The sequence below is a fragment of the Mixophyes fleayi genome, chromosome 6 (genome assembly GCF_038048845.1).
Source record: "Mixophyes fleayi isolate aMixFle1 chromosome 6, aMixFle1.hap1, whole genome shotgun sequence".
NCBI classification, from domain to species: Eukaryota; Metazoa; Chordata; class Amphibia; order Anura; family Limnodynastidae; genus Mixophyes; species Mixophyes fleayi.
The window spans coordinates 208,162,876-208,187,886 of record NC_134407.1 but is presented as its reverse complement, the minus strand read 5'-3'; the positions used below and the strand labels follow the sequence as shown (position 1 = coordinate 208,187,886).

At 39.8% G+C, this 25,011-nt stretch overlaps 1 protein-coding gene across 2 annotated transcripts; it reads left to right on the top strand.

Annotated features, from left to right (window-relative positions):
• The first annotated feature begins 1,453 nt into the window (after positions 1 to 1,453).
• LOC142160579 (transmembrane protein 176B-like) lies at positions 1,454 to 23,937 on the top strand. Of its 2 annotated transcripts, none has more exons than XM_075215444.1 (7): positions 1,454 to 1,517; positions 9,718 to 9,933; positions 10,548 to 10,661; positions 13,427 to 13,483; positions 17,842 to 18,081; positions 19,935 to 20,051; positions 23,517 to 23,937. In XM_075215444.1, the coding sequence occupies exons 2-7, from the start codon at positions 9,727 to 9,729 to the stop codon at positions 23,580 to 23,582; spliced, it is 801 nt and encodes a 266-aa protein (XP_075071545.1). In that variant the 5' UTR covers positions 1,454 to 1,517; positions 9,718 to 9,726; the 3' UTR covers positions 23,583 to 23,937. The 2 variants fall into 2 exon arrangements, with proteins under 2 accessions (XP_075071545.1, XP_075071546.1); XM_075215445.1 differs by having other exon boundaries at positions 1,457 to 1,521.
• The last annotated feature ends 1,074 nt before the right edge of the window (positions 23,938 to 25,011 follow it).

Here is a 25,011-nt window from a genome sequence, read left to right as displayed (position 1 = left end):
CATTGCATTCTAGCTGAACCAATATGCAACATGATGTAGCACTTACCCTTGTGTATCAAACCATTGTCCCATAGATTGTAAGCATGTGGGCAGGGCCCTCTTACCTCTCTGTCTGTATATATTATCCAGTATTGTTTTATTACTGTCACTTGTAAAGCACTAAGGAATCTGCTGGCGCTATATAAATAAAAGTTGATGATTATGATGATCCATCTGGCATTGGGTGCACGTAACTTTTGCAGCCAACCAGCTTGCTGCAGCTCATAATGTTAGTGCTAATTGAGAAATCATTATAAAATAGGCTGTACAAAAACAACTCACAATGTCATGATTTTATGAGTGTCCTTCAATTTTGTAACACATTTACATTGTTCAGTGAAATAAAAAAAACAAGACATCCCCTGGTTTTGCTGAAAGCCAACAACAAAAAACAAAGGTTTTGGGAACGAAACCCAGATGTTTTTTTCATCATGTAATTATGTTTTGGGAATGTGGGCGAAAACTAGAGCCCCCGGAGGAAACCCACACAAACACAGGGAGAACATACAAACTCTGCACAAATAAGGCCATGGTGGGTATTGAACTCATGACCTGGGCTACATATACATACACAAGGTGATATGGAGATACCACTAGAGATATATTTAAACAGTCTCCCACATTAAGTGTTGAAAAGGGGAGACCAAATCACAGGAAATTGCTCTTTTGAGAGAAGGGGGGAGTCATGTAGGGTTGACCACATGGCACCAGTTTATAAAAATAATCAAATACTACTGAAAGTCAGGAACTCAAAATCATTCACATGGTGAAATAAAGAATACAGAATCCTATTCATATTTAAATTCATTCACATGGTAAGTGGTATATGGAGTTTAGTAAGGTCAAAATGGGATGTTAAATGTTTATTAATACCTAGTTTTCTTTTTACTGACAGTCAGATTTATTAGTATTTATTAACTGATAGTAAATGTTCTGGTGGATAAACAACCATGAGGATGTCATAGAATACAATAAATCCTAGCTACATCAACATATTTTTATTGTAAATTTTAAAGAGAACCTGTCAGTTTTGCCTAAATGTTTGCCTAATTTTCAAACAGTGCCTCCTAGGTAGCCTCCTCTAGGCAGGGGGAGATACAAAAATACTGAAGAATAGCATAAAAAAAAGTAGGCAAAAAATAGAGCTTAACTTTAAAAGCTAAAAACTTTTTTATGTTTTACAACATAAAACATTCAACTAGTTTCCCAATTTGGTTCTAAAGAACAAATAACATTGGTATGGTTGGCTACCTGTATTTCTGTATTAGTTTTTGTTTAATAACAATAGAAATATAACAAACTCTTGCTGAGAAAAATACTCCCCCAAGACTATTTACTTATTTTTATAGCCTTCTCGGCTTGTTAGTGCCTCCCTCTTCTACCTGTCTTTTATGTTTACAGTAGCTCACGTCAGACTCGCTCTACCGAGACAGGGATAGAGGCACTGAAATACTGACAGCGTGTTTGATAGACTAAAAGTGAGTAAGTAGTATATTGTACTTCATTCTGTGATCAGCTACATTTCTGCTCCAACAGGGTTTCTGCTTTTCAGGGTCTATTTTTTCCCCCCAAAATTCTCAATGTTTTTTGTTGTTTATTACTACCTATACCTACAAAAGCTGAACAAATAAAAGTAATTTGGTTTAACTTATCTTTTTAAAGTAGAGGAGTGGATGTCATCATCATCACCATTTATTTATATAGCGCCACTTATTCTGCAGCGTTGTACAGAGCGCTCATTCACATCAGTCCCTGCCCCATTGGGGCTTACAGTCTAGATTCCCTAACATATGCACATACAGACACACAGACTAGGGTCAATTTTTTAAGAGCCAATTAACCTACCAGTATGTTTTTGGAGTGTGGGAGGAAACCGGAGCACCAGGAGGAAACCCACGCAAACATGGGGAAAACATACAAACTCCTCACATGGTTGGGAATTGAACTCATGACCCCAGTGCTGCAAGGTAGAAGTGCTAACTACACTACACCACCGTGCTGCCCATGTCAGGTGGAATGGTACCAGGGGAAAGGGGACATTGAGCCAGGGAGGGGGTCGTATTGGATAGAATGGCAGGGAAGAAAGATTTCATCCCTGCTTGCTCACCGATATACATGTAATTTCTTTTAAATAAAAATGTATATAGTTTTAAAAAATTTGACATACATTGGATTTCATCCAATGTAATGGAAATGGTGCACAATTTTATTATGCTTGGTGATTGGTAGTGTATGGATTGGGGGACTTTCCCACATTTTTCCTGTCACTTTCATTATTATTATCATCATAATTTATTTGAAGGGCTCCAAAATAATTCTGCAGTGCTGTAGGGTTGGAAAAACAAATCATACAAATACAAATAATACATAAGACAGAACCATTACATATAAGGTTGGTGACAGAGGCGTAGATATGAGACAGAGAGAAGAGAAGGTTGTGACAGAGTATATCCTAGAGGTAGAGGGTAATGTCCAACTAGTGGGTTACAGACTGGAAGTTGGGATTGTAGCTGGTAGAACACTGAGAGTTAGTAGTATCAGGTGGGGTTAGAATGGGGTTAGGAAGAAGTATTAAAAGGAATAAGCAGAAGACAGAGAACAGAGCCTTTTGGACCCCAACAGATAGGGGTACAAACCCACAAAGACCAAGTGTAGCATTTCCAGGAGAAAATGGATGTTGACTGTATAAAAAGCAGCAGAGAGGTAAAGGAGGATGAGTAGGGAGAAGTTACCATTCAACTTAGCTGTGAGGAGATCATTGGTCACTTTAGTGAAATCAGTCTCTGTGAAGCGTACAGGGCAGAAGCCAGATTGATGAGGGAGAAGGAGGAAATGAGTGGAGACTTAGTGGATCAGGCAGTTGTACACAATCCTTTCAAGTAATGTGGAAGCAAAGGAGAGGAGAGAAATGAGGTCGTAGCTGGAGGAAGAGATAGGGTCCTGAACGGTGGTAATCGTTTTTATGATTACCACCATAACGACACCAAGGACTCCTTCAATAAAAATTCGACTCTGTAAAAAAACGATGTAAAGAGAAGCAGACTTACCTGCATATCGACGTTGGAGATGTCCGATCGGCACAGGATACTGCCTGCAAACGAGTCACCTCAACATCGCCCCCTTGACTAGAAAAATGCTGAAGACCAATGTATATCAATCGATTTTCCCTCTGCCAACTCACATGTCAGTCTCAGTACCTCACATTCAGCTACTTGACTAAGTGGGAAAGGCAAAGGGGTCTATTTCTATAACACTTTCTTCAAATATAACAGTATCCAGTACATGCCTGTCTAACAGTGAAAAAAAATATAAAACATGAAAATTCTACATTTTCTAGGGTTTCACATTATGTCGTATCTTGTGGTATAAATCCTACTCCAATGTTCTATACAGAGATGCATATCTGTATGCCTAACCTCCAGCAATCTCCTATCCACCCTTTGTGCATCCATATAAAGGCACAATTTTGTACAGGAGGCACAAATCATAAAACAAAAAAAACAAAACAGATATGCAATCTATAAAACATGAATCGTATTTCCACAATAGAACCTTTCTGCTTAAAAAAATCAGCAGTTTCTATACACATGAAAACAAAACCCCTGACTGTTTTTGTAACTCATGTCAATCTAGTGTGTGTATCTCTGAATTTGTCTTATGTAAAAAAAAAAATATATATGTTTTAGCCCCATTGTTGAGACTGTGTCTGATTTTATCTCTGCCAGAGCAGAGAGAGAGAGAGAGAGGGGGGAGAGAGGGAGAGAGGGAGAGAGGGAGAGAGGGAGAGAGAGAGGGAGGGAGAAAGGGAGAGAGAGAGAGAGAGAGAGAGAGGAAGAGAGGGAGAGAGAGAGAGGGAGAGAGAGAGAGAGAGAGAGAGAGAGAGACTAGCGTTTGTGTAAAAAAATGAGAAATAGGAAAGCAATGAATGATGGGAATATAAAGATTTGAATACAAACATACATGCAGAAAGGGAGATTTTTTTACAACAAAATGACAGCTAGATTGGACTCTGACTCTATGGGGAAATGGCTGTATTCATTCCACTGCTCCCCTTAGCTATTTGCTAACTTTGACCCCTCCCCATACTTGACTAGGGGGTCTTAACAGTGCCATCCAGCGTCGTCCGTCATTTGTTCATTAAGAACTCGGTATCTCATTGACTACATACCTTTTCAATGGACTTTCCTAACTTATAATAGAGAAATGTAAAAATTTACTCTTAGTGACTCATATTTTCTCTGAAATACATAAAACGATATTTTGGAGCAAAGTATGTACATACTTCATTGTTGGATAATGATTCTCAGCCAAACAAATTATCATGAGACACTGCAGCCTAAAACAAAAGAGTGTTCCAATTGTCTATTGTTAATTTGTCTTTCAAGATTGATTCTTCTATTTCTCTATCTCCCCCCTTTTGATCACTAAGTCTATACTCCTTTTGTGTCCCCTTTACCTGTGAGAAGAAAAACAAGATAGTTATCTTAAAACAGCAAACAAAACAAACATTTCCATTCTTTGCCATCGGCCAGCGATTTAGGAAAACAAACATGTGACAACATAAAGCAAACAAACAAAATCAACAAAGATTATTTTTTTAAATAAGTTTCTTTCTACACTTTACAAATTAATACTCACCACAGATTAACTCTAGAGTTGGCTATATTTCTCCCCCAGAATATTAGTTGTTACAGAGTGTGCAATCAATTGTAGGGGAACCTCTGAGAGAAGTGTACGCCTCCTTTGTGGATGTCTATGTGATTTCCAACCCAGGTATCCATTCGTCTCTCTACACAGTTCCTACTCATGTGTCCCTACTTACGGCAGTAGAAACACGTCCCTGTCATGTCTGCACACTGTTTTGCTAGGTGTCCTATTTTATTGCATTGAAACACTTCCTCGACTCATGTTGTTTCTCTTCCTTTTTACAATCTCTTGCGAAATGGCCTTCTTTGTTACACTTAAAACACCTGTTTTTTCTATGTTTCTTATTATGTGGGTTGTATGCTGGTGGTCGGGTGTGCAGACCCTCTAATGCTGGGATACTTACTATCATTACCCTATCACTCAGTGTCTCTTTCTGTTTATTCATACTTTTATCATGTCCTATAACTGACTCCCTGAGAGCACTTACAGTGATTCCTCTCCAGTTTGGTAATGAAGTTTGCACCCTTCTTTTCAAGTTTTCCCTGAGTCCATCCATTAGAACTTTAACAGCAACCTCTCTGTAATATACATTATCTTTTATGTCTGGTACCCCAGTATATTTGCCCATTGCTATCAAAGCTCTGCAAAAATAGTCTGTTGCATTTTCACTATCTTTTTGCTGGATAGTAAAAATTTTACTCCAGTCCACTATCACTGGGAAATATATGGCCATCCGTGTGATTATTTGTTTAATATTGTCCTGATTATTATCCTCGGTTAAGGATTCATCCTCCTCCAACATACAATCCTTAATGAACTTTTGTATATCAGTATTGAGAGGAAGACAGGTCTTCAATAATACTCACCAATCGTTATTAGTTGGCTCGTACACATTACCATAATATCTAATAAACTGCTAACATTTGGTCAAATCTTTCCTAGGATCAGGGAAATCAGACAAAATTGAAAATGTTTCAGACCTAGTGCATGGATCATGCTTTGCTACATGTTTCAAGGGAACATCACTATTCCTGTCTGCTTTCCCATTGGGAACTGCTGTTGTGCAGACAGGATGCAAGTCTACCAAATCACTAAAACTAGTTGCTGAAATTGCTGCTGCAGTACAATGGATGTTTTCCCCTGTGTTACCCTTTACATTATTCTCACCACTTTCAGACGCTGCCCCTGCTGGTGGGACCGTTCCTTTTCTTTGTCCTGAAACATTACTTTTAACATAACTTAAAACAACATACACGTTACTAGTTACAGTTTTCACATTTTTGGTATTGGCTGTACTTCCCGCCCCGACCGAATTTATCGGGGGCGTGATTGCGCTCAGTTCGCCATGCTTAGCAACGCACACTTCCGGAATGCTTGTTTCCGGTACGCTTACTTCCGCTGAACACGCGTTTTTCGCTACACTCACTTCCGCTGTGTGTTCGCTGCTCTGCCACGTGTTACCTTCCATTTGCCACGACTTTAAACAATCATTATGTGCATTTCTCACTTTTGTTGACTCAATCAACCGTACTTTATCTTTTACGTTATTTAGTACCTCTGCATTAAAACTCCCTATTGTTGGGAAAGGCCTATCAGAATCTTTGGTCATCTTGACCCACGTGTCACAATACACAGTTGCATATGCACCATATTTCTTACACATGAGAAATCTCGCTGAATCAATAAGGCCTTCTTTAGGCAGTAAATTGGCCATCTCTAGCGTGTGCTTAGCACCCATGTTGAACAATAGGGTTCCAGAAATATAATACAATATCCTGCCACAAAATAGGGTTCCAGAAATATAATACAATATCCTGCCACTACTCTCAACACTTTGTCACCCGCAATCTATCGCTAGAGATATTTTACTGGCCTGTGGACGTATTTGCTACAAGCCGCGTCCACTCGCTTCCTCTTGTCTTAGACAAGGACCCCTAATACAGAAATATCAATGCGGACTAAGGGGTTATCAGCTCCTCGATTACCCCTGACTCTCCAACAAAATCTGTTGAGTTTATTACGCCCGGCAGCATCCGGTAAAGTCAATTACCAGCCTTACCACGTAATTCCTCCCCGTTGCTCCCAAGTCGCAATTACGGCTTTCAATATTCTACCACCATATAGGGTCCCAGGAATATAAAAATATCCTGCCACAATATAGGGTCCCAGAAATATCCGTGCCGTGCGGTGCAATTGCAACGCTTACAGATACTAATTATCAGTAAACGATGCAATTACCCTTGGGTGCACGTTGCGAAAACTTATTCAGTTTCCGCCCCCCGGTATACCTGCCTTGTATACCGTACACCAGTTGGGCACCTGCCTCGTCAAACAGCAATTGACACTCTATTTTACAATAGATAAACCCTTAGTGTATTTGAAGTCTACAAATCACACGACATACACCTTTTCTGCGCAGAAAATAAAAGAATTCCCAACAATAGTAATAATGTCCCAGAGGTTTTCACAAGTGATTTATACTATGCATGTATAAATATCAAACCGATTATTTAACCACGTGGAAAATCTACCGGAAGTTTGCGTACGCACAGCCGGAAATACACATACGCTATGCAATGCAATACAGTTTAAAACGTAAAACGACAATAAAAAGAAACATTTTTCTTTCTTGTCCCTAGATTCCAATTAGCGTTCCTTCAGTCTATGCAACAACGGACATTCGGTCTCTCAACACAAAGTGAACCACAGGTCTTGAACACATTACGTTCTTTCCTGCCATGCGACGCGTCCGTCAATCCACCCTTTGTTGAGGAACCGAATACCGTGAGCGTTGCATACCTGCCGATAACGTAACTCCTAAACTCACGAGCCCCCAAATTATTAAAGTAATTCTATTGTTTTAAAATAAGCATTGCCCAATCAATTGTATGTGTGTCCAAAGCACAAAGTGATTTATTTTAACAGATGTAAATAGTCAACAATTCAATACATTATTATATTATGATAAAGTACAGTACAGCACAGCCAATACCAAAAGTTACATACATACATACTGCTGCAATCGCTGCGCTTCCATGGGTCCCTATGGAACAGTGTATCTGTTTAGATAACTGTGGTCAGAGTTGACTGAGACCCAAAGGGTGTGCTGCTATATTATATACAGTACAGTGTTACACTTGAACAATAGAGATGACGTAGATTGTTTCTATAGGTCCAGACGTTGGGTGGGTCCAGGCCAGACAGGTAATAGGTTGATTCAATCTAAGGAATCCAAAGGTGGGGGTCTTCTCTCCAGGGGGTCTGCTCCTTTCATAGCCAGCATAATACAAAGGTTTACTCTCTAATATCAATAACTAAAGTATGCAATGTGCGATCTCTTCGCCGACTGCACCGGACAGCTGATGATGATTAGGGCTTCCTATAACCTAAACCTTTAATAACACTACGATGTACATATAATCACTATATATATATATATATATATATATATATATGTATATATATATAGACTAATAATAAACCGAATAATATCTGCTCCTGAATTACAGTGTAACAGAACCAATATGAAATTATATAAATAACTAAATGTTGTAATGCGAGTGTATGCGTGCGTATTTTACCGTGCGAACGCATCACGCCACGTAACACATGGCGTACGCTTCGCAATACGCACGGCAAACCAATATTAAACCAATATACTTTCGTTCATCCAATTATACGACTTCAACAATATGATGTAAACAGTTTAATAGGGAGTATCCAGGCATAAAACAAAGCAGATACAACAGGTGAAAGGTAACAAGTGCTCACAGGAGAATGTTGGACTTTGTCCTCCTGTTGTAATGTATCCAAGTAGAATGTTAACCTCCTCTTCACCATCTGTTTAACTCCTGAGTAACTTAACTACACTGTAAGGCTAACCCGCATTTATAACACTGTAACAAACACACACTGAAAACTAGACAATCATCCTACACAGATTGAATTTGATGTGATACAGAGATATGTGATTAATGACTGGACTGAACCCGAACCCCACTAATTATTTTTTAGGGTTATAGAAACTAAATTAGACAAAAAGGTTAAAAAAAAACAACTTTTACATGATTATATATGTCATTAATTGTGTTCTTTTTCTCCATGTCTATAGTTATAGTTTAGTATTAATTTAAAGGATGAATGTGAAAAAGCAGTTAAATCTGGTAAATACATGTAGCATTATGGTTTAAAGAGCCCATTGTACTGTTTTGCTTTTTCTTAGATGTTAGTACAAATCTGCCTTTCCAAACTGGATTAAATTAACTGAATGTAGTGATCCACTTCTGAAATTCCATATTCAGGACACCTTCTAGGTTAGTTGACAGCAAATGCAGTGCATTAAACTACAGCTTACACACTTCACATAAATTAAAATTTGGTGGTTAACAGTTTAGAAAAACCACAGATTCTCTGCGATTTCCTGTCATTTTTTAAAACAGCAGTTTTATTAAAGACAAAGCCCATGAAGTTTTGTCTTTAATAAAATTGCCGGAATCACTGCTTGATTAAGATACCCCTTGGTCTCATGTGTTAATCATGTGGGCCAAAAACTACTGCAATACTTAATAATAAGCTCAATCCGATCACTATCGGGCATGATGGTGAATGAAGTAAGATCATAGTAGATGTTCCCCTCCCTTAGGATGTAAGCTCGTATGAGCAGGGCCCCTCCCCTCCTGTCTCCATACCTGTTCTTCCACTCCGTCTTTACTGCATATGACTAGCCGGAGTTTCTGAAGTATTGGTACTTTTTGTTCATTGTTCTGTATGGTTTCACCCTGTATAGTCTACTGTTAGTACTGTGTGCGGCGCTGCGGATACCTTGTGGCGCCTAACAAATAAATGATAATAATAATAATAATAATAATAGATGACCGCTGTCATATTCTGACCACACAAACAGGTCTCAATCATGGTGGAAGTGATCTAGAAGAAGGTTGTGTGTGACCAGTCAAGGAGTATTAATGTATGGGTGGTCATTATGTTCCTTCATTATGTTGATAGATGCTTTTTTAATTTTTTTATCTCTAGGACTGTACAATGATACCGGTCAGCACAATAAAGTCTGACAATGGGAATGTCTTCTGTGAGACTCCAGATGGAACCGTGATAAACATCAACATTAATCAGCGTTCTGTCTTGGATGGTCTGCTGGATATCATCCGGACCCACAGAACCATGAAAAAATCTGCTACAGATACGAAGCCGACCAGTGGGACTGCTGCTGGAGCACGGCTAGGACTTGGGGTGAGGAGTCTTTAACTATAGATCTATAGGAGAGCCAAGATGTAGGTAAGGTGCTTTATCCGGCAAGTCCAACTCATAGCCCGCTTTATGTACACAAGTGCATTTAGTTATTTATCACTGACTTTTAGATGCCCAGAACCATTTCTTAAGTTGCGGTGAAGGCTTTTTTCGAAGTCTGACTGGGAGCACCATGACTGTTGACCAATCCTGGAAAGTAACCTGGGAACAGTTTTGTCAAGTTTTAAAGTTATTACTGGGCAATGGGTCATAAACCAATGTGACATGTTTTTCATGAACTCTTCTGGTAGTAGTGTGCTGCAGGCTGTGATTATGGAGATGTCAGCATTGCACCTATGGTGCTCCTAATATGATATTACTGGAAGCCTCATTGTAGTTTAGTGTTAGCAAATGCCTAGGTGATGTTAACTGTATAGCAAGAGGCTGTTTTATACATGTGGTACATAGCACTGGTGTTCAGCCCTGCATCTACAAAGATCATTTCTGACATGACTTGATACACTTTTAAACATGGATGTGGAAAAATCACTGTATATGATCAACTTGATTGAAAAATTACATATCAAATAAAACACAATGTTTCCCCCTTGTTACAGGTCTCATTGATCAGTTTGGGCTGTATCAATGTCATGCTGGCTGTTATTCTATGTGTTGCACGGCCAGAAATATTCATTGTCAATACTGGGACCCACTTTTGGGTAGGATTTCCGGTGAGTAATGGCTGTAAAGTTACGTTCATCCTCCTTACATTGCTAAAATACTGTATTGTTAAACACCTACAATAGGTCTGTGTATGTGTCCATGTGTCATAAAAAAAAGATGGGTTGCTAACCCTTTTGTGTATAGATTTTCGGACTTAATTTAAGTGTGGAACTGGAGGTACATGTGTCAGCTCACGCATGAGCACAGCCACCCACCGTTATTCTCTGGTTAAATTGCCAGATAAAAGATTTTCTTATTGCAGTGATAGAAAATCTTGTTATGCTATTTAGGTAAATAGACCGGATAGCCCAGGCCTGGCCAACCTGTAGATCTCTAGGTGTTGAGAAACTACATATCCCAGCATGCCTGCCAGCTATCAGCTGCCTATCTGCTGGCAAAACATGCTGGAGCTTATAGTTTCACGACACCTGGAGAGTCACTGTTTGGCCAGGCCTGCCACAGCCTTTCCTGGACTTGAGGACTCACAGCATGCAGCTTGTCATAATCCAGTGGATCCCAAACCTTCTCAGTGTGAGGCACCCTTAGGGTCTCCATCATTTTTTCAAGGCACCCCTAAGCCAAAATATTTACCAAGAAGTCCCCTGGCCGAGGCAGCCCTGTGAGATTGCCGAGGCACCCCAAGCAGCCACGGCACACAGTTTGGGAACCACTGTCATAATCAATAAAACATCAGAAACTGAGCTTAGGTAGAAGCAATCATATGCTGAGCTGCAGAACTATGGGAAGTGAAAACTAGCAGAATGCAGAAACAATAAGATCTAGAGAAAAATGTTTCCTTACAGCTAGAATAGATATAATTTGCCACAGAAATACTAATGCAGGTAGGAATTCTCCATAGTGTACGCAGACATGTTCACTAACCAAAACTGCTAAACAGAGAAATTTAGAGCAAATTTTCCAACTCCTATACAGTTCTTTGCATGTCATTAATATTTAAAGAGTTCATAAACCTGGCACAGATTAAGCTTGTTAGAGGCAAAAAACAAAATGAGCAATAAATAAATGTTTTAGACTCAGCTGCGCTACCCCCATTTGCTGCAATATACAGCTTAGGTTAACATCCAATTTAACCAATATTACAAAATATAAAAAAAACAACAAATAAAGTGTACTGTGCGCTATTGGCACATTATACTATGCAATAAAAATAGAATTTCATTGATTATACTTTAGCCTACAGCGCTCGGTATTCCCAATGTGGCCGGCACCTGCTGCTATCATCTCGCAGTGATTGAGCTCCTTACATGCCTGTTATGTGCTTAATGGGGTAAGAAAAAAAGGAAGTGACACACCTCTATTAAGAAGAAAGCACACATCACTTTAAAAGGACTTTGTGTTAATATATGCCTACAGCTGCACCACCCTGATCAAGCCTGATCTTGGAAGCTAAGCAGGATTGAGCTTGTTTAGTACTTGGATGGGAGAACACCTGGGAATACCAACCACTGTAGGCTAAAGTAAAAAACAAAATGAGTCCATACCACCCAACATTTTTTGGGGTAATGGGCAAAATCAGGACAATATAAGCCACACCTGAAGCACAGAAACCATGCCCCAAATACACACATGTAACTCACACCCCCTTTCTGCTAAAGTCCAGTCACTTCACTAAAATCCACACCCTTCCAAGGTCTGTGAATCAGGACTGTCCCGCTAAAATTGGGACAGGTAGGACCTATGCTTAGTACTGTGTATGATATAGTACTCTTGATTAAAAAAGAAAGCATTCCCAAAAGTCTAAAAAATTAAGCTAATCCTACTCACGTGCAGAAGATATAGAAGAACAAAAAGTACATATTTTACTTTGCCTTTATATGCCACAGTTCCAAAGGTTCAGTCTTGCCATGCTTTTATGATGCTCCGAGCTAAGCACATATAAATTAATCTCAATCTTAATAAATATGATCAGACTTCATAACAGCCCTTTGGGGCAACTGTTTTGATTGCTGATAATATAATGGGTGTTTTTTTGAGAATCGTGGGGGAATCAGGGGGCACTTTCTTTAAGGTATAGTGTCTATTATCGATCAGTTAAGCGCAACGTGGGCCCTGGGAGTAGAGACCGCAGTCTTCACTATTACAAACACTTTGGTCTGTCAAGTGGTGGATCACATCCCGAGAGGATGGGCCACATCCCATGGCAAGTTCTGTCGGGCAGCACAGTGGCCTAGTGGTTAGCACGTCTGCCTCACAGCACTGGGGTCATGAGTTCGATTCCCGACCATGGCCTTATCTGTGTGGAGTTTGTATGTTCTCCCTGTGTTTGCGTGGGTTTCCTCCGGGTGCTCCGGTTTCCTCCCACACTCCAAAAACATACTGGTACATTAATTGGCTGCAATCAAAAATTGACCCTAGGCTCTCCCTCTTTGTCTGTCTGTCTCCCTCTCGGTCTGTCTGTGTGATTGTGTGTCTATAGTAGGGAATTTAGACTGTAAGCTCCAATGGGGCAGGGACTGATGTGAATGAGTTCTCTGTACAGCGCTGCGGAATTAGTGGCGCTATATAAATAAATGATGATGATGATGATGATGAAGTTCTGCACACTGTAGTGTTGTCTACAATCACCATGTCTAGAGGGAACATACCTTCCAACCTACGCACACTGAGATGATGGGACAGTCCCCTCACATTGTGGCTGTCCCACTTAAATTGTGACAGTTGGGTGGTATGATGTCTGTTGGAAAACACGGTTACGTATTTGTATACACAAAATACCAATATTTATTATTAACTATTGTCTAATTTTTTATAGTTGATTGTATCTGGAGCTCTGAATATTGTGGCCTGCAGGTATCCAAAAGCATGCTGGGTAAGTGTTTTGCCGTTACTTTTGTCATACGCATATGATTGGAAAAGTTATATAATGCTCAGTGCAGTAACAGCTTTCACCGCTGCAAACTAGTGTATGTGTTAAATAACTTGGTTGTCTCAGTCAATCTCAACACAAGAAGAAGGTGAGTATTTATTTATAACTAGAGATATATGAATACCCCAAAGTTGGTTTTATCATGATTATCCTGAATTTAGCTGTGGAGTTTGCATTTTTCTATTTTAATCGTTTCAATTAACTGCTGATTTACTCACATTGCAGTGACTGACTATATAAGGAATCCAAAGCGGCAGGAGCACACATGTAATAACCAAGGACATACATAGAGACTAAGATAATACATCTTGAAATGCTGCAGTATTGCTAAACTAGGTAATTCTGTAAAAAAGTATGACCTGGCCCAGAAACTGATTTCTTGAGATGTTTGCATAAGAACCCATGTGAGGAGTTCTCCATGAAGTGATATATGGGCTTCATCACTTAACTGAAATTGTTATTGAAGAACCTAATTTTGCTTTAATAGACTGGTTTGTAACATTGCAGCATTTCCAGATTCCCTTGCTTTAGCACATATGTATGTTTCTGGGCAAGGCCAGTGCTGGTATCTCCAGCACCTCTCTGCCGGAGAATGCGCATGTGCAGTGAAGTCCCAATACCACGGCGTCTATTTCAATTATTGCTGTCGGATTTTAAGAGTGCAGGCACCTGTGCAAGCCCTGTTGTTGGGAATTTTAGCCATTATCCAGCCTGTGTGAATGCATTGAACATTTAAATTACAATACCTCCCTCCTCAACATAGAAGGGCACTCACATGATTATTGCATTGCCCCTGGATGTTGGAACAGTGGGGTCAGAAGCTCAATCAGGAAGAGAATAGAAGAGAAGAAAGTACTGCTGGGACTTTGTAATTGGTTGTAGAAAAGATCTATTCCAATGTTTCAGATCCATCTGGACCCTTTGACATCTTTGATCCATTTTAGTCTAGGTGGCACTTGTTTTGCCAGCTGTTCATTCCTGGTCATGCCCTGGAGTTCTCGACAGGATTTGACAGGTGCATGACTACTCTTATCTGCAGCTCAGTATAGGTTCCCACTGGGAATGTCCAGGTTACAATAAGGCTATCTTTCATCTGCAGCTCTTCTCCTAAGTACCCAAATTCTCCACAGGCTTTAAAAACTCTGCAATAATGAAAACAGGGAGGGGATTCTTCACAGTGTGATAAATTGTATTCCCAAAAATCAATATTGCTTGTACCAGAATAAAGTAGTATCAATGTTCATCAGCAAACCACAAGTTATTCACGGCGGAGGAAAAAATATACTGTAAATTAATTATATTTTTTGGGCTTGGTCTAGAGAGACCAGTAATTATAATGTAACGCAGTGTAATTTTATAGTTGTTCTTTAAAAGAGCTATAGCGTTGCTGGTGAATATTTGCATTTGTGTTGAATGAACTCTTATACTTCTTTATTTAGATATTTGCTTGGGTGTGGAAATACTTTCCTATATTCACCGTAGTGTGAAGGTTACCCGGTAAGAGCTGAGTTGGTTCGGATGTCCTTGCCCGTTAACTCTGTGTACACTCCCTGCCGGTTGATGCTGGAAAATAGCCTGTAGGTGCCCAGTATCAAGAGAAATATCTATGATATTCAAGGAATAAACTGAATAATTGTACAATGTAATTTTTCATAATTTGGAAAGCAGAAACGTGCACATGCAAGTTTCCCTTTACAATGCAGCGCAGCTTGAAATGTAATCGCAGAACACGCGGGTGTTGAAGAACTCGCACATTCACACATTTACCCCTAAACAGTATATTTATTGAAAAAAACATGGATTGTTAAAAAAAATGTTTTCTATATATTTTTTTAACAATAAATACATAAATCAAGATGTGCTTAATATGTACTTTAATACAATGCATTTTTATAGACTATCTTACTTGCATACACATGTTCTGTGGAAGCTAGTGCCATACATGTGAATTTTTTAATTCGAAAACTATGCCATGACAGTCACCGCTATCAGTCGGCACATACACCTGCCCTGTTACTGGTGCAAATAATACGGCTGAAACAAACGTACTTACGAGAAATCCAGGACTTAAATCAGCCACATCTGCATCGGAACAAACTCAGCACGCCCTTACTGTCCATTGTCTACGTTAGTCCGCACCTTTCTTCCCCTGTTCTGTCCTTCATGTAATAGGCAGTCTTAAGTGTCATTTGCATTCAGACATGAATTGCATTAAATTGTGTTCATTAGTGTAAGGTCCATTTCGGAGCATGCACAGGGCTATTTCTCACAATACACAGCACACAAACGGACTTATGTCCGAACATGAATCAGTCCCTATGTGTTCATCTTTATTTTTACTGTTGAACTACATATTCCACAATAGTCACTGGCATCTATGGACATGTGGGTGCTTGTAGATCTACAACCACTAGAATGCACAACTAGTACTAGTACCCTGACAACAACCACCCCAGGGTGCTGGGAAGAGCCACAGCGCTATTCAGTACTGGACTAAGGGGGAGCAACTTTTGCAGTTCTCCACCATAAAGGTTTCAACCAAATGCTAAATAGGCTGGATCTAGTTCCCACTATGACAGGGAGATCCCACACTGTGGGATGACCTGTTATAGTGGTACCAGTCCAGCTTGTCCTAACTAGCTGCTAACTACTGCTTTAGCAGGGGAACCACACGTTTTTTGCCCCCCCACCCCCTCCTGTTTAGTGGTTACCAGCCCCTCTCTATAGCACTAGTGCTGGCAAGTCAATTTCTGGGTTAGGTTCTTTTTTGTTTTTAAATATATTTTTCCCCCCTAAACTACACAGTCAACAAATTTAATTATTTTCTAAAGCTAAACTGTTTAGCTAAAGCTAAAAAGTGAGTCCTGCTGTTCTGTTCCCTTTGTCTAATGCTTCTGTCACTGATAGTTGGCTGTGATAGCAATTGCTGGTTTGGAAGTTTTTACGTCCAATTATTACATTCGTTAACTATGACTAAGAACTTGGAGTTTACACGTTAGAATCTTCATCATGTAGCTATAATACATTATTTAAATTATCAGTTGGTGTGGGCTGAAGATTCTGTGACAGATGGGGCACTGCTATTGTGAGCATTCCGAGACAATAAGGAGCCAATAAGAAAGCTGACAGACTTCCTACAGTTTGATGATGTCACATAGTCTCTCATGAGGGCAGTCAACATGTTCCAGCCATTACATAGAATATTCGCCCTCATGAATATTCATATCTGCCCAGAAGATGGCTAATTTCATGCAGACTTGGAATACAAAATACTTAGCAACAACACACAATAAATATAGCTGTAATTTCCGGCAGCCTACGAATTCACGGGTGGGGTACGCGTCGCCAATGCTGGTAAATCTGACGGTGAGGACACCTACAAAAGAAAACCGATTTGACAAGCCAATGACAAGAATATACACAGACTTAGCTGATCAGCGACAGTCCAGATATCCGATCGTAGCAGGACACTGACAGCAGCTTCTTCCGAATGCACAGGTGTCCGGCAGTAGTGCCTGACGTCAGTGCGGCCTCAATTAATTTTTATTTAAAGCGGCAATGTCGGGACCCCTCTCTTAACAGTTAACCTGCGTGGTCCCAACATTGCCGCTTTCACTGCCGGACACCCCTTTCACTATCAAGAGACGTTTCTTCAGAACTGTTTCTAGTTGAATACGGACATGCGTATGCCCAAATTACGTGCATTTTGAAAAAAACAAAACAACGCACAATACATTAGTTTTGATTTCCTTAATGAATCAAGCCCAGCATGTCTATATGATATCTGTTCAAATATTTGTTGAATGTCAAGTTGACAGGTCACTATGTGATAAGCTGTTAGTGCTACTTTGTAGAAACATAATGAGCCTGATTCATTAAGGAAAGTAAGGCAAAAAAATGAGTACATTTTCTCCTGGACAAAACCATGTTGCAATGCAAGGGGTGCATATTAGTTTATTATTTTGCTAATAAGTTAAATACTGTCTGTTTTTTCATGTAGCACACAAATTACTTGATAGCTTTATTTGTACACTGAAATTTAAAGTTGATCTAGGGCATGCCCTACCCCAAACATGAATCTGCCATCACATTTTAAATTTACCTCCCCCTCCAATGCAACATGGTTTTGCCAAGGTGCAAAGTTACTAATTTTTTTAATTTTAATTTCCTTAATGAATCAGGCCCAATATGTTTTTAATAGGTTGGTTTCCAGGAGTCTTAATGCCATGTGTTTTCCTATACTGACACCAAGCTATACTGGTAATGCTTATAAATATTTCTCTCTCTTCTTGTTCCCACAGGAGGGACTTGCCTTCATCAGTCTCTTGCTCAGCCTTGGTATTTCTATTGGGGGCATGGTACATGCAATTAATGATATTAACCTTCTTTCATGGAACAACATGTTCAATAATATCTGTGAGGATCTTCGCCAAAGAAAAGACCCATATTACTATGGTTATGGAATGACAAGACCTCCCTCAGACTATTACAGCTCAGACTGGGAATTTAGCAGATGCAAGATGGGATTTCAGCAATATGAGGTGTGAAACTCGGTATATGTGTGTGGTCAATGTTTGTCTTATATTGCAATCTCAAGTATGTATTGCAGTTGGTGATCTTAATCACTGAGTCATCTCTCTTTTCATGATCTAGTTTGGAAATTTGTAAAATTTGTAAAATTTTATTACAAAAGAATATATATTCTTCATTTATATTCTTCATATAACAATAAATGTTTGCTGTTAAATGTATTTATTTGTATTACTCTCTAAGTTTACTATATGATTTGTAACAAAAGAAGTAAACCATTATTGAATGAACAAATAATTTATAAAAGAGGGGAGTGCAAATTTTAGTTTTTTGCAGGGGGTCGATAGACATGCCTACACCGACCCTGCACGACATTTTTCTCCTTGTGTATATTTTCTATCAATAAGAGTTGTAAACAGGCAAAGGTACAACATACACACCATATATTGTGTTTAGCAGGCCGGGATATTTGAATAGCCAGAGTTGCTCTAGTAAGAAAATACTTTCTAAATAACCTAGTCTGTTCTGAACACTAAGGAAAGTAAATTAAATAAAGGCTGGGTACACACTACAGAAAATGTATCCCGATGCGATATCGTCAACAATTTTACTAACGACTGAAAGTCCTGATGAGCATGCTGATTCATGTGTACACACTAACAGCAAACGCTTATTGCTATATGAGTAATATAAATGAAGAATATGTATTCTTTGCAATACAAATTTATATTTTTGGCAAATTAATTTGGTGAGAAGTGTATAAGAGAAAAAAAATGCACCTTTCATCACACTGTGCCCCCTCGTTCCTCACACTGTGCCCCCTTTATCACATTGTGCCTTCCTTCACTATCACACTGTGCCCCTTTCACTATCAATCTGTGCTCCCCTTCATGACCACACTGTACCCCCTTTCACTATCACACTGTGACCCCCTTCACTATCACACTGTGCCCCTTTCACTATCACACTGTGACCCCCTTCACTATCACAATGTAACCCCCTTTCACTATCCCACTGTGACCCCTTCACTATCACACTGTGACCCCTTCACTATCACACTGTGACCCCTTTCACTATCACACTGTGACCCCTTTCACTATCACACTGTGACCCCTTCACTATCACACTGTGACCCCCTTCACTATCACACTGTGCCCCCTTTCAATATCACACTGTGACCTCCTTCACTATCACACTGTGACCCCCTTTCACTATCACACTGTGACCCCCTTCATTATCACACTGTGACCCCCTTCAGTATCACACTGTGACCCCCTTCACTATCGCATTTTGCCCTCCATTCTTACCCTTCTATGACCTTTTCTTCTTGTCTTCCTCTTCTGCTTTCTTTTCTTAACTTAACCCTATTATATGCTTTTGTGCTGTTCCCTGTGCAGCTCCTCACGGACAGTGTCGGGACGTGATGACGTCATGTCCGACACTGTCAGTGAGCAGGGAGCTCTGGGCAGGGAAGGGGGTTCCGCCACCAGTGATTTATTATTTTTTGGGCTGGGTCGGTGCACAGCAGGGAGGCGACTCTCTGGCATGGCACCCCTTGCCTTGCTTACCCTGCTTACCGCGTTCTGCCGGCCCTGATATCATGATTATGGAGTTTGATTTGCTTTGAGGTTATATAGCACCATAAGCATAGGATTAAGGCTGATAGATTTTATGTATTTATTGGTATTACTGAAACTTCTTCATCACACAAACAGCATTGTCCTGATTCTGGTGTTTCTATAGGTGCACTTAAAGAGATATATAAGTTGTCCCTGTGTATTTAGTCATGTGTAGTAAATGTTCCACATGATCCTAAATCTCGCCATAGATTGTCTCATACTTTTCTGTCCTTTGTTTTCTACAGAAACTATTGTTTGGCTTGGTAATTATGACCTTGCTCATGATGATCTGGGGTCTCTGCATATCTATCATTAGTCTGGGCTGCAGACTGAAAGCTTTGTGTTGTGGCTGCACATGTGAGGTAAGTGACAACACATCACATCATTACTATTGTATATTTTACTATAATGTACTTTATCTTTTTGTTGGCTCCTTGTTTAGGTCATTTGTAAAAAAAAACAAAATAGTAATTTCATGTGTCATTTCCAGAACATTTTAATAAAGACCATATATTTTATGATGCATAATAAAAAAACATTAGATGACTCTTCTTAAAAAAGAGTTTAGGTCTCTAGCCCAGACTCACTTGGGAGCAGGAAGGTAGTAAACAGACATTTAAGGTGTATAGGCTGACCAACCGGCGTCCCACTCATAGCGCTCAAAGAAAAACTCGGAGACAAGTGTTTGGCAAAATATATTCCGGCCACAGCTTTATTAAACATTCCTGTAACCGGCAGACAAGCGGCGTGCAAGGCTATTAGAATTAACCAAATATTCTAGTTCCATCTAGAATAAATAGGGCGTGTTCTGCCTACCCTGTAGGCACCGCAACAACGTCCTCCGGAGACCAGCCCTTAGCTAAGTTCACCCTCCAATAGCTGAAAACTTGGCACGCCACCCATATTGGCCCAACCGTTGAAGCTGGAGCCAGGCGTGCGGCCGTCTACCCAGGGTGATACTCCCCGGCCCTGCTGGCTCCCCCCTTTTTAAGCCTTGCTCACCGCTTCTCTGCCCCTCCAACTGTGACAAAATGGCTTGAAAGATAATTCGCTCAACTGTGCATAAAATAAAACAGCAACTGTCAACCTTTATAAAAACGATTATGCTTATCAACCACCACATAGCTAGACTACATATTTTTATTTGTATTTCTTTTCTTTTTTTATTTATTTATTTATTTTTGACCATATACAACTGTCTGGGTTGGGTGGGTGGGAGACTAAAAACGATTGTACCCACTTCCTCCCCATTCTCCTCTTAATACCCTCGCTCCGTCCCACCTCTTGACCTGCCCCCACCTTTCCCTGAGTGGCTACCTGCAGGACGGACTTCCCTGTCCGCTCCCCCCCCTTGATTTCATACTTCTCACGTGGGCCACCTGGCATCCATACCCCCTTATCCCTCTTCGGCGCCATTGCTGCGCCTGTGATTCCCTATTTCTGCTTAGACTTCCTGCATAGTGTTGTGATTGTCAAAATCCAATGTATGCTATTCGTGGATTGAAGCCGAGCTAAACACAATCAAAGGAATTATTTTTGCATGCATGCATTGATCGATCGATCAGAGAACAGAGAGAACACAACACCACTTCTTTTGTGTATAGAAACTGTTCAGTTTATTACAATCAAAATTACACATTCTTATAGGACTCTGGAAGTTTTTCTAGCATGCAAAATATATAACACCTGGCATCATATGTCTAAAATAGTTAGGGCTATAAATTTGTAATGATTTTAGCCTTGCAAAGTAAATTTCAAAACACTACAAGTTACAATGCTATCTAAAATAAGCTATTTCTAACCAGCGCTTCTCTTATCTACTATTTAACATGTTTCACACATCTCGTGGAATATTGCCACGTACTCATTATTTTTATTAAGACTTAGGGCTAGATTTACTAAACTGCGGGTTTGAAAAAGTGGAGATGTTGCCTACAGCAACCAGTCAGGTTCTAGCTGTCATTTTGTAGAAGGTACTAAGTAAATGACAGCTAGAATCTGATTAGTTGCTATAGGCAACATCTCCACTTTTTCAAACCCGTAGTTTAGTAAATATACCCCTTATACAGTATATTTGAAGCAATCTTAAAGGCCCAATACATGTTATTAGATGACTTCTATATTATATTTGAAGCAATCATAAAGGCACAATACACATTATTAAATGACTTATATATTCTAATTTCCCATCATGAAGGTATCACCTCATTGGACATATACTGATACCATCCAATAAAGGGCTGTCTTCACTGAAACCTTTCCTTAGAAATCTGAATATGTTTATGTGTCTAAATATAAGGTTTAAATTGGAGAATGTCTACCTATTTAATATGTAGTATAATATTGGATGAATGTTTAAACAGTGAATTTCTAGGTATCCCTCTCTAAAGAAAAGACTTTCCATTATGTCTATATGATTTAAATCAAAAGATATTTTACTGTTAAAATTAAAAATGCATTTTCAACCAAGAAAATATCTACCCCTTACTACAGTTTACCTGTGATAGAGAGGAAGCAAAGTGCCCTTACACTGTCTCATGCCCAAATCCGTTTGGGTGGGTAGTTGTGTTATTGGCAATCTCTTGACCGTGACCCCAATTTTTACAATTTCTGCATGTATTGTGACTCTTCTTAAACAGAGACACTTTAGGATTAATTAGTTGTTATCATCATCATCCATTTATTTATAGAGCGCCACTACTTCCGCAGCACTGTACAGAGAACTCATTCACATCAGTCCCTGCCACATTGGGACCTACAGTCTAAATTCCATAATATACACACACACAGACTATGGTCAATTTGTTAGCAGCCAATTAACCTACCAGTATGTTTTTGAAGTGTGGGAGGAAACCGGAGCACCCGGAGGAAACCCACGCAAACACAGGGAGAACATACAAACTCCTCACAGATAAGGCCATGGTCGGGAATTGAACTCATGATTCCAGTGCTGTAAGGCAGAAGTGCTAACCACTAAGTCACCGTGCTGCCCGTTATGTTAGGAAGTCCTATTTCAACCTATTCCTTTAACCAGCGTTCCTGCTGCAACTGACACAAAACATGCACAGTGGATGAGGCCCTGAGGACATTTTTATCATAACCCCTGATGTAACAAAGCTGTCTCTCAGCAAATATTTACCAAGTTGCATTTATGATGTGGCTCACTGACAAATGAGACATGTGACACTTGGGCAGGTCTGTATATTAGGCTGGTAATATATGGACAATTATTTTCTACCCAGGAAAACACAGAGCTCTGCAGCTTGATCATTAATACATTCTGTATGATCTCCCTGTGTCACATGAGCGCCTCAACTGTCACTGCTCAGGTGATTGTAAATTACTTCTATACATTGACATTAGTGTGCTAATCTTCTGTGGTGTCCTGGCAGCGTCAGAGATCCATTCTGAAAACATTTCCTGTGTTGATACACCTATTAAATGAATACGTTTAGGTTGGATATCTTAGTCATACCTGCCTTCTCTCCCGGAATGTCCTGGAGACTCACAAATCTGGGTATGTCTCCCGGGAGAGCAGGCAATTCTCCCGCATCCTGTCCCTGACGGGCCTCAATGACATGGTGAATTGCACCATTTTGGCCCTGCCCCCTACGGTAAAATATCAATTTTTGTGCCAAAATGACGATACTTTTCATGCCCCGCCCCCTTCTGGCAAGTATGATCTTAGTTCATGCCAATACTTATTTTTTCGGTGGGGCTTCTCTTTCCCTTTAACATAAATATAATAATATAAATATATTATATTTAAATAGCTTTAGGTTTGTCAGGATAACATAATGTTACATACATTTTGCTTTGTTTTACAGAAGCCTGTGGAAGAGGAAGACGATCCTCTGCTATTGCCAATTCCTGGTGAAATATTCACCGTCTAGTGAGAGGGACGGTCATCTATGCACTTTTATTTTATCCGTGAAATCACATAAATCTTTCCTATTATTAGGACTCCTGTCATTTTGAAATGATAAACTGGGACACCAATGCATAGGCAATCAAATACATCCCATTCTTTAAAATTATTAACAAATAAAATAAACCTTTTTTTATAGGAACCTATCCCACTTATCCTATTATCTTTTGTGTAGCAGGAGTGGAAAGAAGCTGTGTATGTTATAGCATCATAATGGGAAAAACTGGGACTGCCCTGGGCAATCCAGGTCACATTGGAGCCCTACACATGGTATAAACTATCTGTTTTCTCTTCTGTCACAATTAAAATATATTTGTATTCTGGCACCGGTGTGACTTGTAGTGGTGTGTAACCGATATGTAATGTGCAGCTGTAAATAAAGTACAATACATGAGATCAATATTATTAGAGCAGGAAAGGTCATTGTTGTGGTCTAGTTAAAGCAGTTATTGCAAAATTATAAGCTTTATTATTAAAATGAAGTAGAAGGATGTAAGTATCAGAAAAGTGAGAGAGGGGCACATTAATATTTGTAAAGTAAACAGAATAAGAACAGAGGGCTGTATCTAAGCTCGAAGGATAATAAAAGCTAAGGCTGTATTGAACTGTATTGGTACTCTGGGGGTTAATTTGTGTGGTCTGCTCATGACGTCCGGATGAGTCATGGGGAGGAGTTATAGAAGTTATATCTGGAATGGGCGGAGAAGAATCTTTCTCTCAAGGCTGCTGGACGTTGCCCACCCTCCCTCCCTATGGAACAATAAAGATGGTCATCTGCAATGATCCTGTACCGGTACAGTTTGGCGGTGGTGGTTATCTTGGAGGAGCAGTGGCCGGAAATCGCAGTACAGTCGACGGCCAGTGGTAAGGGCATATGACGGTATCGGGCACGCTTAACCCACCTGTTTTCAAATGGAATAGGCTATTAGTCTCGGTACAAGTACTTCCCGACCGGGTTGACTTGTGGTTGCTTCCGTTAGCCTAGAAAAGGGGAGGGTTCTGTAGTGCCCGGGGTGGTAGCCGCGTTTAGGTAGATATGTGCACTTTGGGGTGTGTGGTTGTCCCCCGTTTGCGGATGCCCCCTGGAAGGCTTGGGGCATCCTGGTTGGCCTGGCGGATGTCGACTCGGACTGCTCCTTTCTCCACCACCATACCTGGCAATAAATCCAGTGTTACTTTCCCCATACTTAAGTTGTCGTGTCTTTATTATGGTTATGGTTAAAACGATAAGAGTATAATGTAAGGTAAGGTTATCAGCCGTTAATCATTTTATAAAATTTGTCTTTGTAGGAAACAAGTTCTATATTTTGGTGGCGCTTGAACATGCATACAGACCCTCTGAATTCGGACAAAAAAAATAAAATAAAATATATATATATATATATATATATATA

What these genes read in the sequence shown, in the direction of transcription:
- LOC142160579 (XM_075215444.1), top strand. Translation starts at nt 9,727, where the DNA reads ATGATACCGGTCAGCACAATAAAGTCTGACAATGGGAATGTCTTCTGT. An exon ending in GAGCACGGCTAGGACTTGGG is followed by an intron (nt 9,934 to 10,547) that starts GTGAGGAGTCTT and finishes CCCTTGTTACAG; the next exon opens with GTCTCATTGATCAGTTTGGG. An exon ending in TGGGATTTCAGCAATATGAG is followed by an intron (nt 18,082 to 19,934) that starts GTGTGAAACTCG and finishes TGTTTTCTACAG; the next exon opens with AAACTATTGTTTGGCTTGGT.